We start from the raw sequence: 15,872 nt of genomic DNA, 5'->3' as shown, positions 1-15,872 counted from the left end.
CACATACAGTAGATGTTTATGTTATCAGTCACGTCAGATGTGCAACCTGTTGATTTTCTTCTAATTAAACTTGTCATTTTTCTATTCTACACAACTGAACAGTGTCAGTATCCTGCCACACAGCACTAGAAAGGATTTCAAAGGGATTTCGTATGTCATCTGCCAAGTAACCATCCGGGAATAACCTTAAACATTATGTAACAGTTGTAAGCATGTTTGGGTTGGCATATTCAGCGAGTGTATTCAGGAGATTTCATTGACATTGCGTGACACTAACACAACTGAATATTTTTTTATTTAAATGTGAACAAAATGTGGCATATTAACGCAAAAATCGGAGGTTATTTAAAGATCCAGTTAAATGTCGGTGGATTCGACATCACGTTCACGTTTTTCCCCGACGTAAATCCTGTTACGTAATACACTGTTAAGTTCCAGCTCGGTCACGTCTGGAAGGGAACCCCAGACTCGCGAAAGATCTCGCGAGCGTGCTAATTTTAACCTAAATCATGATCTTCCCTTAACCCAAGTGTTCTGTCCCTGAAACTACCGCATGTTACCCACAGCGCTGCCACATTATCAAATATCATCAGTTTGTGCAAGGTGCACAATTAAGAGACGACTCGTAAAAGTCTCGCGAGAGTTGCCTAAATTAAGGGTTCCCTTCTAGAAACGAACTTGCAGCTCTCGCGGTGTTTTGCTAATGGAAGTGTCAGAGTGTCAACAACGGCCAGGCAGCAGCAGCACGGTAACACTGTCCGGAGCAGGGAGGGGGGAGTGAAGAGGCTGTTTAAACGTCGGGTGAGCTTACTCACGTTTCCGATCATCTAACAGAAAATGTGAAATTTGGTGAAATATATTCACTCAATGTTAATGAAGCGTTTGATGTTTTCACGCGACCGTAGCTTAGTTAATTAGCACAGGTTTCTTTAGCATTAGCATGCTAACGTTTATGTTAGCTACTAACTTGGCGGACCCATTAATGTGAACTCACAAGGTAAGCTAAACGAAGCATCGACTAGCAGTTAGCATTAGCTTAGCTAGCTGTGTTGTGACTTTTAGCTACACATACATTTTTGTTTTGCAAGGCGTATCCCACCGTTTGTTAGATGTAATTAGTTTCAGTGATGTCAGCTTCCACGTTGTTCATAATGGCACGACTGTCAGGTTTCGGCAATTAAATATTTTGGTGTGTTTGGCGCTAAGGTTGTGCTAGCTTGAGGCCCATCTTTCATAAAGTCAGAGCTAGCCAAAGAATTGGCACTTCAGGTTAACCTATCCACAGTCCGTAACCTAAGCCACCTAGCTAGCTGCGTAGCCGAACGACCTCGACGATGATAGCCAGCTAGCGCCAGTGGCTTGATGACACAGTAGGGTAGGTTGCATGGTAGCTTGTCTTGGGTCTGCTGCCTCATCGTTTGACGGCAGTCCCTGATTATCCTCTACCGACTCCGAAGCAAATTGTCCAAACAGGCCGACAGTCTCCGGCCTGTTTACTTCCCAAACAGTTGTCATTAGGATTTGTGTCTCTGAGTTTTTCTACGTTCTTGGTGACAGGTGAGCACATACAGTTAATGGCGCTAAACATATCTCCGTCCTCTCTTCTCAACAGGTGCATGGCATTCATTTCATGTAGACTGATTTGATACATTAGCAAGTTAAAACAAAAGATAACACACCTAAATAATATACGGGCTCATTTGGATATTTTCTGGTCAACCAATTGATTCTCGGTGTTCGTGGTCAATGGTCTAATGGTCTATAGTGTATAGATAAGTGTAAAAGTTAAAGGGACAGTTCAGCTCCAAATCAAAAACGTATGTTACTTTTACCGGTAGTGTTATTTAAGCATCGAGATCGTTTTGGTGTGAGATGTTGAGTTCTGGAGACATTGACCATAGAGATGTTTGACATCTCTTGAATATAATGGAACTAGATGAAACTCGTGGTTTGTGGTGGTCAAAGTGCCAAAAAATACATAACCCAACAGTAATGTCTCTTGCCAGAAATTTTGATTTTGTTACTCAATATAATCCATAGACCGTGAGCAGTTTCAAATTGGAAAAACATTCCATCTAGTGCCATCTAGTCCCATTATAATAAAGAGAATGCAGATATTTCTATATATGATATCTCCAAAACTATGTTGACAGATAAAAAGCACTCCAAGTAGGAGGAAAAATGTGTTTTGGATTTGGGTATGTGCTGTCCCTTTTGTAAAATATTGTCTTTCATATCTTGAGCTGTTTGAATCTCCACATGCATACATGAATAATGCCGATAATAAAATACACTGTGTTTTGTTCTTTTGCAGAACATTTGTCTGAGATGGGGGATGATCGTCCTTTTGTATGCACTGCCCCTGGTTGTGGGCAGGTATGATTTCTCAGTGCATTAATGCATATTCATATCCTCATCACACTCTTCTCTGTTGACACCTCTTTGATCATGCAGACCAGAAATCAGAAGCTAATCTGTGCCTTTTTTTAATTATCACATGGGCTCACTGCAGTTTAGCTGACAGTGAGCTTTACAGTTAAGGTACTGTACAAATGGCAAAAGAGTAGACGATGATTAGGACTGCTTTTATAGTGCCTTACCTCACTGTTGCCTACCTGTGGAGAAAGCGGGTGGTATTATTAATGTCACATCATCTATAATGAAGGTCTCTTGATAATTTCTTTGTGATTTGTCAGCAGCACAATAAACAGTCTGACATATATTAAACTACTGTAGTTTTTCTCATCTGCTGTGTGCTTTATTTTTTATAGAGATTCACAAATGAAGACCATCTGTCAGTCCACAAACACAAGCATGAAATGACATTAAAATTTGGTCCTGCCAGAACAGACTCTGTCATCATTGCAGGTAATGACATTACCATTTACATTAGTATTTGTTAAATAAAGCTGAACTGAGGAGTAACACAGTTGTCAATGCAATTATTATTATTATTTTTTTTTTTTAATTGCAGACCAGACGCCCACACCCACACGTTTCCTGAAGAACTGTGAGGAGGTTGGACTGTTCAATGAGCTGGCCACCTCCTTTGAACAGGAGTTTTGTAAAGCACACGAAGACGAACAGAGGACAAAACACCCGGTGAGAAAAAGGATGATGAACACTGTTGGTTTCTTTGGGTTATCATATAAAAATTATGTCACAGTTTTATTATTTTAGATGATCTGAAAGGCTGTATGCATCTTCTCCCTGCTCTAAGGCGGCACCTTTACAAACACCATCTGAAGTAAAAGATGAGGATGAGGGTCCTTTACAAGTTGATTCTTCCTCTCCTGGAAGTCCAGATTCCTCGTCCAGCATGTCAGATGACAGCAGAGACTCGAGGGTTAGAGTAAAGGTACAATGCAATGTTATAAACTATTTTTGTGCAATCAGCAAGCTGGTTTATTTAATCTTGATTAACACTCATGCCACTTGAATGTCGATCAGAAGTTTCCAGTTCATGCAGACAAAATACAATTCTGAATGGAAAACAAATTAAATTGTTTGGTTTGTCAACAGGAGATTCTCACAAAGCCTGTGGCAAACTCTGCTCCCACTCCAACCATTGTGCGTCCAGGTTCTCTTCCTCTTCACCTGAGTAATGACCCTCTACACCCAACTCTTCCATCTCCAACATCTGTCATCACACAAGCTCCGCCCTCTAACAGACAGCTTGGGTAAACTACTGAGTGTTATTGCTGTTTGTTTGATATTATTGTATTTGCAAAACGTGCTTGACCAAAAGAAAACAAATGTGTTAAAGAAATATCAGTCTTGGCAGTGAATTCACCTCATCAACTAAAAAGCAAGTAGCCCAGTTAACACCAGCAATCAATGCTGGATCAGTTGAGGTGGAAAGATCTTAGTCTTCTATAGTCCATGTTTATTTCATGAATCCCATTTATCCCACAGCAGCTGAGGCTGCTGTTTGACAGGCATCATTGCAAAGCTGTATGACATAGGAGCTGCTTAAGTTCCCCTTGTCTTACATCCACCAAAAAATATTATTTTGTGAGCTTACATGTTATGTGTACTCGCATAATGTTGGTCTTTGCTTTGTTGACCTTTGTTTTGTTTTTCTATTTTCCACAATTGTGTTTTTCTGAGTTCATCATTGAAGCTCCCCATTATCAAATCACTGTGTTTTAGCAAGAAAAGGTTATCTGTAGTAAATCCATAACTGTAGAGATGCATTTTCTATCTTCTAGTCCTGTGTGAACTGTGTGAACTGTTGTTATCTCTCAGTATGTGTTGCACATGTTTTTTTAAAAAAAAGCAATTTTGAGAAGGTACATGTTAAGATGTATAGTCAGCCACATTTAAAAAAAGAGCATGTTTGAGGTCTAATTTATTCAGTTCTCCATCATTCACTGCTTCCTAACATTTTACAAAACGGGTGAGGCAGGTGTAGGTGGAGGCTAACAGTCCTCTACAGCTCCGTATTTGTCAAATCCCTCTGGAAATTATACCTCGCCCACATAATCTGTTGCACTAACTACAGCTTCATTGTGTGTGAGGCTAGGTACAATTAGCACTTAGAGAGAGTGTCCATTGGCAAAATAGAATACTTTGTCAACCTGGCTCTTAATCTGTGTTTTGTCACTGGGTACAGAATGGACAAGCAGCCATTTACAAGTATCTCATTTTTGCAGCTCTCCAACAAGCTCTTATCCTCTGGTGAGGCACCTCCCAAATGGGCAGACAGTCCCTCTCCTGCCTAGTCCTGTGCAGATGACCTCAGTTATATCTGTAAGTCATTTTCAAAACTTTGGTAAAGACTAATAACAAGTAATACTAATAAAAAGTACGTTTTTTTAATTTACCACGTCTTGTCTCTTCCCCTCCCTCTCTCCTTCTTTCACTCTTGGTATTTAACATAATGTGAAGCTTGCAAGGCCAGTGAACTCGGTGCCTAACATCCCTGGGATTCCAGGACCTCCAGTTGGTGGAGCCAGCAGTGGCTCATCCTCTCCGTCTGGGTACAGTCTGCACTCTGAAACCAAGATGGTGAGATGATCAAACATATTGGCCTCATTTTGTTAGTAAAAAAATGTTTTTTACCCTTTAAATGCACTGTGTTACATGGACATTTGGAGCTCTTTCTGTGAGTTTAAGATTAAATGACCTATATGGAATGATGTCTGTGTGTTTTGTAGCGGCTGAAGGCAGCTCTCACTCATCAGGGCACAGGAGCACAAGATGGAGCTGGTGGGGGGGCAGGATCCATCCCTGCTGTCCCCCAGAGGCAGGAACAGAGCCAGCAACCCTCACAGAACTCTGATGCACCATCACCTGCCCAACCCCAGGTAATACACATGCTGTATACTGTAAGCTTACACACATATACTAACTATCCCAATGCCATACATTAAGGGAAACAGTTGATTGACATGAATGTAAAGTAATATTCCCCACATGTTTTGAATGTCAAACACTCAATCCCTTAGTCTCCTTTGCACAACTTTCTTTCTGAGCCAGCTCAAATACACACTGAAGCATTTAATTGAATAGATATTGCCTTGGGAAAAATAACACAAATTATTGTGTGCAACTGAGAAATGTTCATATTTCAAAGTCAAAGATGTTTGAGTGAAAGCTCCCTTGTCAGCCCATGCATAGTAATCATATTCATGTCACTTTGTCTATTAGCCTGCAGTGTTCATTTTATTCTTAAAACTATATATAGCACTAATGCACTTTTACACTGCTACATTTTGGAATGTTTGTGCTTTTAAGGAAAAGCAAGTTTAAAATGTCAAAATGTTTCTGTAATTCATCATGGACATGCATGTAGTCCTGAAGTATTCAGTGCCTGTTCCTTCTCTTTCTCTAGGTGTCCCCTGCTCAGCCAACAGGAGGCCGACGGCGGCGAGCCACAGAAATGGACCCTGATGAGAGGAGGCAGCGTTTTCTCGAGAGAAACCGTGCAGCCGCCTCACGCTGCAGGCAGAAACGAAAGCTGTGGGTTAACTCTTTGGAGAAGAAAGCGGACGACCTCGCCAACATGAATGTCTCCCTGACGGTGAGTTTTTCATTTCCCTGTCATGCCATTAACTCAGACGTGCTCACAGATTGGGCTCCCAGATAAACTCACAAGACTGGGCATGCTGGTGTGTTTTTGTGTTGCCATCAGAATGAAGTAACTCTACTGAGGAATGAGGTGGCACAGCTGAAGCAGCTTCTCCTGGCCCACAAAGACTGCCCTGTCACTGTCATGCAGAAGAAGGCAGCTTTCTTAGGTAACCATTAAAGGTCATGAATTGACCATTAAGCTTCCTGCACTGTCTTGCTTCTATTTTCAGGATCCATCAATCATCCCATCCATCTAATGTATTCTTTTTACTCGCCCACCTCTCTAAGGGTGAATGTTTCTGTCTCTGTCTGTAGCTGCAGGAGGAGAGGAAGCCTCCAGGGATACTTCCACCGAACCCATCGGCTCCCCAGCCGCAGTCATCCAGCACGGGCCGTCACCCCCCGCCTCAGCTGCCAGTCCAGGAGCCACCATCAATGGGCTAAGCGTCCGCGCTGCAGAGGCAGTGGCTATGTCAGTTTTGGCTGGCATGGGATCGGGCCAGCCGGGAGGGATCGTCATGGCGACGCAGTCACCGTCAAACCCAAGATGATGTGCTGGCGTGGGTAGCCAGTATGAACTCATGTGGCATTTGGAGGCCGGACTGGTGCAAAGTGTTTGACAAGAGGGACCTGCCCTCAACCCCACCCCCCAGACTAAGACTCCTCCCCTCACAGCCAATGATAATCACATAAAGACACACGGCACAGTGCCTCCGTTAACCCTCCAATCCCAGCAGGCTCCCTGCTCAGAGAAGCATCGTCACTCTCTGTTTGTAAATATGAATAACATGTCGGACACTCACTCTGCAGGGTTTTGGGTCATTTCTTGTTCAGTTATGACTGTTGTAAAAGGTTTTTAGATTGGGATGAAAAGTATGAATGAAAATGTCAAAATTGTTTATCATTTATTTTCATTTCACTTAAAAATGCAGCTTCAGGCCAACTTTGTCCCACACACTGGCTGTGAGGAGGTTGGTTGCTTTCCAGGCTGACAATTTTACTTGTATTTTTCATTTGTAAGAAAAGATTATTATGTCTGATACTGGTTGTTGACATGTTTTGTTGATACAGTGAAAGTACAGTGAGATTGGCTGGCAGATTGCAGTAAAAGGCAGCCTGGAAAATGTTTCTAATGCTCTTTTTTGTTTACTTTTCAGCCTGTCCTATAGTTTTCTGTTTGTTTCCCTTTTGAGTTGATGCTCCTTAAATACACATGACGGTTTAGTCAGCCGAGTGCATAACAAACCAAATTGTAGATGTGTACACAGTTTACCCTGTGAGTGTGTGCCTGACTTTTTTACCACCCTTTTTAAGCCATTTGGAATGGATGTCATTACATTAGTCGTGTATGTATCAACCCTATTGACTGCATGGATTACTCAAGGCTGAAGAATACCACTGTTCGTTTGTGCTTCATAATACTATCACTGTTTATTGATCTGCTTTTTTTCTGTTTTATAAAATGAAAGTATTGATGCAAAAACTGTCCTTGTTATGTAAGGATTCCATCCTCAGTCCTAATGTAACACACTTGAAATGGTTAGCTTTAGAAGGCCTTTAAATGATAATCAAACATAATAGATTTTAAATCATTTACCCTGGCATTTCAGTTGAGGAAAGAGTAGTGCAATATATTTTTCTATTGAATATATCAATGTTCTTGCATTTAGCTGACGTGTGTAGCCCAGCCACTGAGAGGGGTTTGGTCTATTTTGTTTCGAAAGCTAAAGTTATGAGGTGACCAGAGAAAATGTGAAGATGAGTATCTTGAATGAATGAGATTGGTGATTAGTGCACATCTGTAGAGAATTACAGATGTCCTGGTCTTGGGTCATGAAGTAGACTTAATACTTGTGTAAGGTGCTTCTTTTGAAATTTTAAGTTTTAAAATGCATTTTATACCGCATTGTACTTCCAAGACTATAATGATGTTTTTTCCCCTCGTCACTCTTTTTGGGTTTTTTTTTTTTTTTTTTTAAAATAACTTGTTTATTGTCTGTCATGTTTATTTTTCTCCATGGGCATGCTAGGCTTTTTTTTTCCATCGTGTGATAGTATGCCCCTTTATTTTGTTTAAGAGGATAGATGTCTTTTATGTGTTAAATAGAGGTTGAACCACATGAAAAAATGTCTCTGAGATCTCTGTATGGAGTGAGTTTGTCAAATACTCAGGCCTCAAGATGGGAAAAATTACTTGTGTATAGTCTCAACTAATGAATAAGTTGTCTCGGGCAAATAAAATAAATTAATGAAAAAGAAAAGCTCAGCATCAGCATGATTTCACCTGTCCCTACTCTGTGCCGCATGTACAACGATTACATTTGATTCACAGAGCTAAGAATTTGTTTTTCCAGAAAAAAAATAATATCCATTGATCTTTGAAAAACACTGAAGGTTGGTTAGCAACACTTCCAGCTGTTCTGAATGTATTTCCAAGTTATTTTTAAGCAAAATAGCTGCTATAATCAATAGTTTTGATGAATACTTGTATGTGAAAGGGAATGACCTTATTGTTTCGACTATACTCCTTTGGTTAAATCTCGCTGCTCTCATTGTGTAATTTTTGGCCACTGCAGGCAGCTGTTTTTAGTACTTCTCTCACGAGTTGCTGAGGAGCAAAAATAGGACTAAAAATTGAGGAACTTTATTAATGCTAATGTTCAGTATCTGCTGGATGTGTAAGTGAGCAACAATTTGCTAACAAGTTCTGCTTTATTTAACTTAGAAGTTTATAAAATATCTGTGATGTGTTTATAGCTTGTTTCTGCTGCCCTCATGTGGCCAAAAAATTATTGCAGATTGCAGATTTAAAATATCCAGTGGCATCTATCAGTGAGCTTACAGATTGCAACCAACTTGCCTCACCTTCACTCTGCAAGCATATAGGAGATCCTATGGTGACCATGAAACTAGGACGTGCACTCTCCATAGATAGAAATGGCTCATTCTAAGGTAAAAACTAACATTACCGTCTCACAGTTGTATGCCTCTGCCAAATAGATCAGTTCTAGTTTACTTCTTGTAGTCAAGACTTTGATGGAATTTAGTAAAAGGTATTAAGCGTATTTTTATAACTGTTTTGACATGTATATCCCTAGTGACTAATTTCCAGTGAGAAACATGCTGTCATCACTTTGAGACTACTTTTACAGTGGAGCACAGAGGCCTGATAGTGAACTGTACATGTTTTTGCTGAACATTATGATGTCACAGTGAAGTTTACCTTTGACCTTTTGGATATAAAGTGTCATCACTTCATCACTTTATCCTGTTAGACATTTGTGGGAAATTTGATTATAATCACCGAATGACTTCTTGAATTGTATTCAAAATGTGTACCATGTTTGAAGAAATTCTGTTGTGTTCACAAGAATGGGATGGACGGACAACCTCTCTGCTCTCCTGCACACACACAAGCTCAGTATCACAGCACTCGCTGGTTGCAGGGGGACAGAAAAAAGGCACGCCACCACTGGTGCTGACCGCAGCCCGCTTGGAGGCCAGTCGGGCTTGCGGTTCATGTTGAGCGTGGCTCGCAGCAATATAAGCAGTCATGAAAATACAATTCAGCAGCAACACGGTTCGACTCCCGCAGCCATAAATGTCAGTACAAAAGCATGGTGTCTGTAATTGTGTCATTCACTCACCCTGTAAACAGTTCGGTGGGCTCCTCCATGGTGCTGCTGCACACAGATTTACAAGAGAGCATGAAGATAAATCCATTTTTTAATCCCAAAAAATTTTGGTTTTGTGAAATAAAAATAAATCCACTTTTTCATCTCAAAAGTTTAAAAAAAAAACAAAAAAAAAACACTCATCTGGCCAGTCAGTGGCTCCATGATTTCTTGGTTGTTGCTGCAGAAGGTTGAAGCAGGAGTGAAGATAAATCCTTTTTTAATCCAAAAACTTTGAAACATACCCTCTGACCTCTTCTTTTGTCAGTCAAGTAGACTCACAGTAGCACCACAGCGACTCCGGCCTTTTTTTTTCCTCCAGAAGCGCCAGTCTGCCAACCCTGTCTTGCAGAGCTCCACGGCTCTGAGCAGCTGTCTGTCGGCTCTGTGTCTCAGGTCCGTCCGGTCCTCTCCACACTGGTGAAGCTCCGCGATTCACGTGAATTAACACAACTGAAAGTTAACTCAGAAGTAACCAAGTGAGCTGACAAACTCCTGGCTTGAGCATGTTGGTCATTAGGGTACTTTCTCTTTATTATAAAGTCGTTTTATAGCAACTTATCCTGCAGTAGTTTCTGTCATTGATTCAGAGTCTGACTGAAGGAACATGTAGCTGCACCAGTAGGAGGAGTCCTCCAGGTCCTAAAAGACCCCTGATTGGTTTAAGTCTACCGTCACGGGGCAGATTGTCTAAATGCTGAAAACAGAGCCGTAGAAGAGATGCAGGAGTCTAGTTCTCTCTCAGAACATCTGATTTACAATATGCTGAAAGTTTTTTTATGAAATTATTTCTTAATTATACCAAAACAATGTTGCTTACTGGAGTTTTAACTTGCGCTCATCCAGTGGGAGGAGCTCAGGACACAAAACAAAACCTAACTCAGCTGAGACACAAAAATAAACCGTTTTCAGGCTTTCTTCCTACTGCAGCTTTAACTAACATTTTGAATTTTTTTTTTTTGTTATTTATGTTAGTATTTAGGCAAGGGAACTGAGTACTTCCTCCAACAATGCCAGTTTCCACCTGAGAGTCTGGAGGCTGGCAGGTGATTTGGATCTGGAGGAACTCCGTTTCTCCTCACAGTTGTTAAAAAGGCAACAGCAGAGGGAGCAGGGAGTCTGCTTCATCCCACTATCCCGTCACAGCGATTCACCATCAGCCCTGGTCATGTGACTGACACAGACTCCTCTGGTGAGTTGTTCCCATCTCCCACAGTCATGGCGGTGTCGGGGAGTCGCGAAGATGGAGTAAACAGCCCCACTGCCTCGTCTTGATTTTATCGCCGAGCTTCATGCTGGACTGTACCCGCCGTCATCCGAGATATCACGAACATCCCGCAGGCTGCTGCTGCTGCTGCTGCTGCTGTGCTCCCAACGATGGCCGACCGCGGTGTTGATCTGTCGGCTCTGCCTAAAGAGGTCAGGGACCAGCTGGCGGAGTTGGATCTGGAGCTATCCGAAGGTAAGCTTTCCATACGGAGGGTTTAATAGTTTGCAACGCATGCAAACGCGGGTTAAGTGTGGATCTTGTGCGCGTTTGTGTGGAATCGGCCACAAACAGAGAGTCCTGTCTGTGTCAGCTGGCTCAGACTCTGTGCTGCTGCAGTGGATCCGGGCACGACTACAACAAATGATAAAAAACACACTGACCTCCTTTTCAAGCTGTCATTTCTCCATCAGGTATCATCATGATGGTCTTATTGCACACAGAGGCATTTATTTGCAGAGACTGTGCTACATGCTTGGAGCAAATGTCTGTTTTTGTCACTAATCTGGCCTGTTAATAGTCTTTTTTTTCCTCCATTTTCTTGTTTTGATCCACATTATCTCCCTGCATGTAGGCTATGTCATACATTGCTCATCATACACTCGTGTGTAGGAAAATGGGTCAGGTTTGACACCCCTGAGGCCCTGTGTGTGAGTGTGTGTGCAGCCTCAGACATCAGTGGACACTAAAAGATGCTGTGGCCCCTCCAACACTGCTCTGAAGAGTCAGGAACCCAGAAACTGCAGCAGATACAGGAGGGTTGTTTGTTTTATAGGAATTACTGTGGGAAATGGGAATATGGTGCTGGCTGTTATGCAAGTCTCCTCCTCACACTGTGAATCACTGTGCAGCAGCCTGATTGGTGCTGTGCAGTTCTCAGGTGCCTGGGGGTGGATGACTAATGTTATGTTTCACATGGAGAGCCAAGCAGGGGGATGTATGTGCCACTAATGATGCTTCAGTCCCTTATGTGCACCACAGATGCACACAGGCAGATACCTGAAACTGTCCTGCTCACGTGGGAGGACGAGTGAAACTTTAAATCACACGAGGAAACTTAAGTGGAAACAGTTTGCCATCATTACCGTGCACTTGTTCAGCCTATTTTGTTCGTAGCAGAGTTAGTTGTGAAGAATATTTTTCTCTCATTCATGTAAAGGCAACAAATCTCACATGAGATGTGTTTGAAGATTTGAAGAGACAAACTCGCAGGCAGACTTTCCCGCACAACCGTGGATCTCCAGGATTTTCTGTCACTTGTTCAATTTGTCGTTTAACAGAGCAAAAATATTTTCTATAATAGCATCTTGTCATTTGAAGATACCAGTTTACCTCAACAGTATGTCATTCATGATAAGGGCTGCACAATATGGTAAAACTTCGAAAGTGCAACACTTTTTAATGATGGTTTTAAATTGACCTATGGGTACAAGCCTGTTAAGTATTTATGTGTGCTGTAAAGTGTTCTGGGTGTGTGCAGCACAAAAACAAAAATATTTTTTTTCAAAATTAGTGCAAGAGACTTCAAGCATCAGCCAGTCACTTGAACAAACTGGCTAATGACAACTGGACCAGTTCAACAAGGAAGTGATATGAAGTGATGTACCAAACAAATGTGCTGGAGAAAAAAGATTTATAAGCCAGGGCATCTCTTCAGCACTACAGTACTTAATTATAATGCTGATTGGTGATACATTTTCACTTCTGCAGCTTCTGCAATTTGGATGTTGCACTTGGCCGTATTTTGTTTTTTCATAATATTTGGATGCATTGTGTAGCCCTTCTCATGATAAATCATTTATCAGTCATATTCACAGGATGTGACGGTGTGGCTGTGTTATGCTTTGACCTGAGCTGCTGTAGCGTTAAGTGTGTGTTCTGGTTAATAATAGACACCAATTAACTGTGTGATAATGAAGCTGGATAATGGAGGCTGGGATGTTCACTCTGTGTGCAACTCACTTGACATGGGTAAGAAGCTGTGGATGATGGGAAATCATGGTGTAATCAAGTGCACAGTATGCACAGGAATATAATAATTGTAGAAAGACAATATTTATCCTACAGCACTTAAGTCGCTCATTTGTAAGGGATGTAAGGTGTATCTGATTAATTAAGCAGGTGTGAATTGTTGTTTGAGCACTGTGGTATGATTGTAAAAGCTGGGTTTTTTTAGGCTTTATTGTTGCCATAGAGCTCAGTTAGAGCACTTCTAACTTTAAGACATTTCAGTCAACTTTACCCGAGTGAAAATAAACCAGGTCAGGATGTTTAAACAGTGTAGTGCCAGTCATGTAACTGGAACAACATATTTCCAATGAAAATAATACTGGTTTTATCTTCAGAAACTTAACACAGTGGGACACAAAGAGTATTTACCCTGTTGATTATGGCTGAGTCTTTTTGTGAAAATGGACAATGAAGAACAGACCTGGTCAAACAGAATAGGCTAATTAAATGGTCTAGAGGCATTTAATTCCTGGAATAAACTAAGTAGGAACACCTGTCAGTTGAATCCTATTTAAGAAACTGAAAACTCATATCAGGTCTAATTTTATTAAAGGGGAAATATGTAATATATTTACTGCAATAAATCATAAAATGACCATGACCATGATATGTCATCAGAGATCAAGGAAACATCTTAAATTGAAATTCTCGCCACTCTGACATCAAGGCGCCAGCTGTGGTGTTTCTGTTGTGGGCAGGAATAACTTTTTGTTTGCCAGTTCAAAGTTAATTAGTGTTCAAATTAATTCTGACTGTTCGCTGAATGAGTCTGTGTCTGTTTATGAGTTGTAAGAAATCATTAGACTAATAATCTTGGAGCAGACATGAATGTTTTTAACGGTTAAATTGAGCACCAAGTTAATGGAATCTGGTTGGCAGTGAGACAGGCAGTCACTTAACTCAAAGACCAGAGTATGTATTTTAGGTTAACAAGCCAATTAAGCTTGTCTTATTTCAGTAAAAGAGAGAAGTTTGAATGCAGAAGGTGTATGGTTGTATTTCTCTGTTTAAAAAGGAAAATAGGTGTGACAGTATTTGGTTTGTTGATATTTTGTGAGTTTTGTTTATTTAGTGTAGTGAACATACGCAGTGTACGTAACGTAGTGAATTCACTTCATTGCTTGCTTACATCTCCCAGCTGGGACTCAAGTGGATGGGAGGAGGTGGGAGGGGGGATGAAGAGATCACCATTCGCCGATGGATGGGCTGCTGATGGTTGATTGGAGAATTTTAACGTATCACCCAACCCTATCCTGCAGCCTGCCTGAGCTACCCCAAGTTTGGGTAGGAGGGGGCGGTGAGAAACAACTCACTTCAGCCATAGATCATATATTAAATAGTTTTTCAATCTATTTAATACAGTCCATGGCTCCCTAGTTGGACTGCATACTAATTTTTCCATGCACAATTGCTACATATTGCTCCTTTAAATTCACTTGATTGAATGCTGAGGTCAATAACCAGATATTAGAGCTTTGTGACCTTTTCTATTAACAATGAATCTATAGTGAAGATAATAGTGAGGAATGTTCATCACAGGTCATAGGTCATGTCTTCAAACTGCTTGTTTGTGTTCAACTAACTGTCCAAAACACAAAGTGTTTCAACACTACTAGTTTTTTTTTTCTCTCCATCTATTTATCAGGCCTCAAAGTAATAAAACTGTCTTGAGTCTGGGTTGACTTGAAGTCATGTGACTCTGTTTACAGTTTTCAGCGTTTCTGCTGTGTAACAGCTTGGAAACAGCTGCTCCTTTGCTTTGGTCAGACGGTCGGAATGGAGCAGCTGAAACTGGTCTACTGGCAGAATAATCAGAGGTCTTTGAGTACAGTCAGTGTCATCTGGGATGGTCTTAGTGTTTTAAGACTAAAGTGTGAGTGAGTGGTAAGGTGACACCCCCCTGAGTGACTGAACCTCTGCTGGGCACTTGGACACAGAGGACATCAGCTATATCATCTGTAACTTTAGATCAGAGACAACTCCTGCTAGAAAAAAAAGCTTGGTGCTGTCCAGATGCCCCACGCCTGTATCCACATCATCTAATACAATGAAGTGCATTCGCCGTCTGCTCAGCAGCACTCAGCCTGCACAACCGCTGACGGGACGAGGGGAGCAGCAGCTGGCCGCCCAATGAGTCTTAAAAGTTCTCATGGATATCTTTTACATGGCAACAATCACCCCATTGTGTCCAGATACATGGGACTCCCCTAGCAACAAACAGAAGAAAATATGCATCAGCACTTTTTTCACAGCAGTAGTGGGCTGCAGTGTGTGAGTGCGTATTTGACAGTGTTTCAGTGCAAGTGTGTGAATGTGAGTGAGAAAAAGAGAGCAACTCCACCTACTTTAACCTCTGTGACTGTAAGGACACAAAGAAAGCCATTGAGGGGATCAAAGTCTTGGTGATTGAGCTGGACTGGAATTTAGAGCACTGAACCACAACTGTTTAAGCTGCTCAGCTTGGGTGTGTGTGGGCATTGTAGTGTCTGCAGCTCCTGGTTTTATATTGTGTGTGTGAGCATGTGTGAGAGTGACCAAAGATGATTTGGTTTGTACAGAAGCTGCTCACACAGGAGGACAGGCAGGTCATGGCATCGATCTCTGTCTGCCATACGGCGTAGTTCAAACTGTCAAGTACTGAGAGTTGGCATCAAATGTCTGATTAGATTTACTTATACTTTAATCAGATATGTATTGATCTGAATCATTATCTTGCTGACATTATACCGTATTTTATTTTGTAGGGCCGTCTGTGTTAACATTTGAGAAGTTTTGCTTCTTTTGTTGAATGAAAAAAGTGTCTTGCTGTGTTTTAGTGTTGCAAACCGTTGTGCAGTGTTTTGGTT

General features: G+C 41.3%; 2 protein-coding genes across 7 annotated transcripts in view; both read left to right on the top strand.

Moving 5' to 3' along the window:
* The first annotated feature begins 679 nt into the window (after window positions 1-679).
* Window positions 680-8,336, top strand: atf7b (activating transcription factor 7b). Of its 3 annotated transcripts, none has more exons than XM_084732914.1 (12): window positions 680-801; window positions 2,315-2,376; window positions 2,772-2,868; window positions 2,975-3,102; window positions 3,221-3,358; window positions 3,523-3,680; window positions 4,656-4,752; window positions 4,891-5,010; window positions 5,160-5,309; window positions 5,837-6,025; window positions 6,137-6,242; window positions 6,391-8,336. In XM_084732914.1, exons 2-12 carry the CDS (start codon window positions 2,329-2,331, stop codon window positions 6,624-6,626), a joined length of 1,467 nt encoding a protein of 488 aa, XP_084589040.1. In that variant the 5' UTR covers window positions 680-801; window positions 2,315-2,328; the 3' UTR covers window positions 6,627-8,336. The 3 variants fall into 3 exon arrangements, with proteins under 3 accessions (XP_084589040.1, XP_084589049.1, XP_084589056.1); XM_084732923.1 differs by lacking the exon at window positions 680-801 and adding an exon at window positions 810-1,557; XM_084732930.1 differs by lacking the exon at window positions 680-801 and having other exon boundaries at window positions 2,312-2,376.
* Window positions 8,337-10,718: 2,382 nt separating this feature from the next.
* Window positions 10,719-15,872, top strand: part of dip2bb (DIP2 acetate--CoA ligase B (putative)b) — a 55,298-nt gene continuing 50,144 nt past the window's right edge. For 3 of the 4 annotated variants that reach the window (XM_084732884.1, XM_084732866.1, XM_084732874.1), the window contains exon 1: window positions 10,720-11,211. In XM_084732884.1, the coding sequence (XP_084589010.1) occupies window positions 11,127-11,211 (85 nt within the window). In that variant the 5' untranslated portion in view covers window positions 10,720-11,126. Of the gene's footprint in view, window positions 11,212-15,872 lie in introns of all 4 variants that reach the window. The other variant, XM_084732857.1, reaches the window with a different exon arrangement.

This window comes from Lutjanus erythropterus, chromosome 2 (genome assembly GCF_056507025.1).
Source record: "Lutjanus erythropterus isolate fLutEry1 chromosome 2, fLutEry1.hap2, whole genome shotgun sequence".
In the NCBI taxonomy this organism is placed as follows: Eukaryota; Metazoa; Chordata; class Actinopteri; order Lutjaniformes; family Lutjanidae; genus Lutjanus; species Lutjanus erythropterus.
Note: the sequence above shows the minus strand (reverse complement) of the source record. Positions and strands in the feature narration are given on the sequence as shown.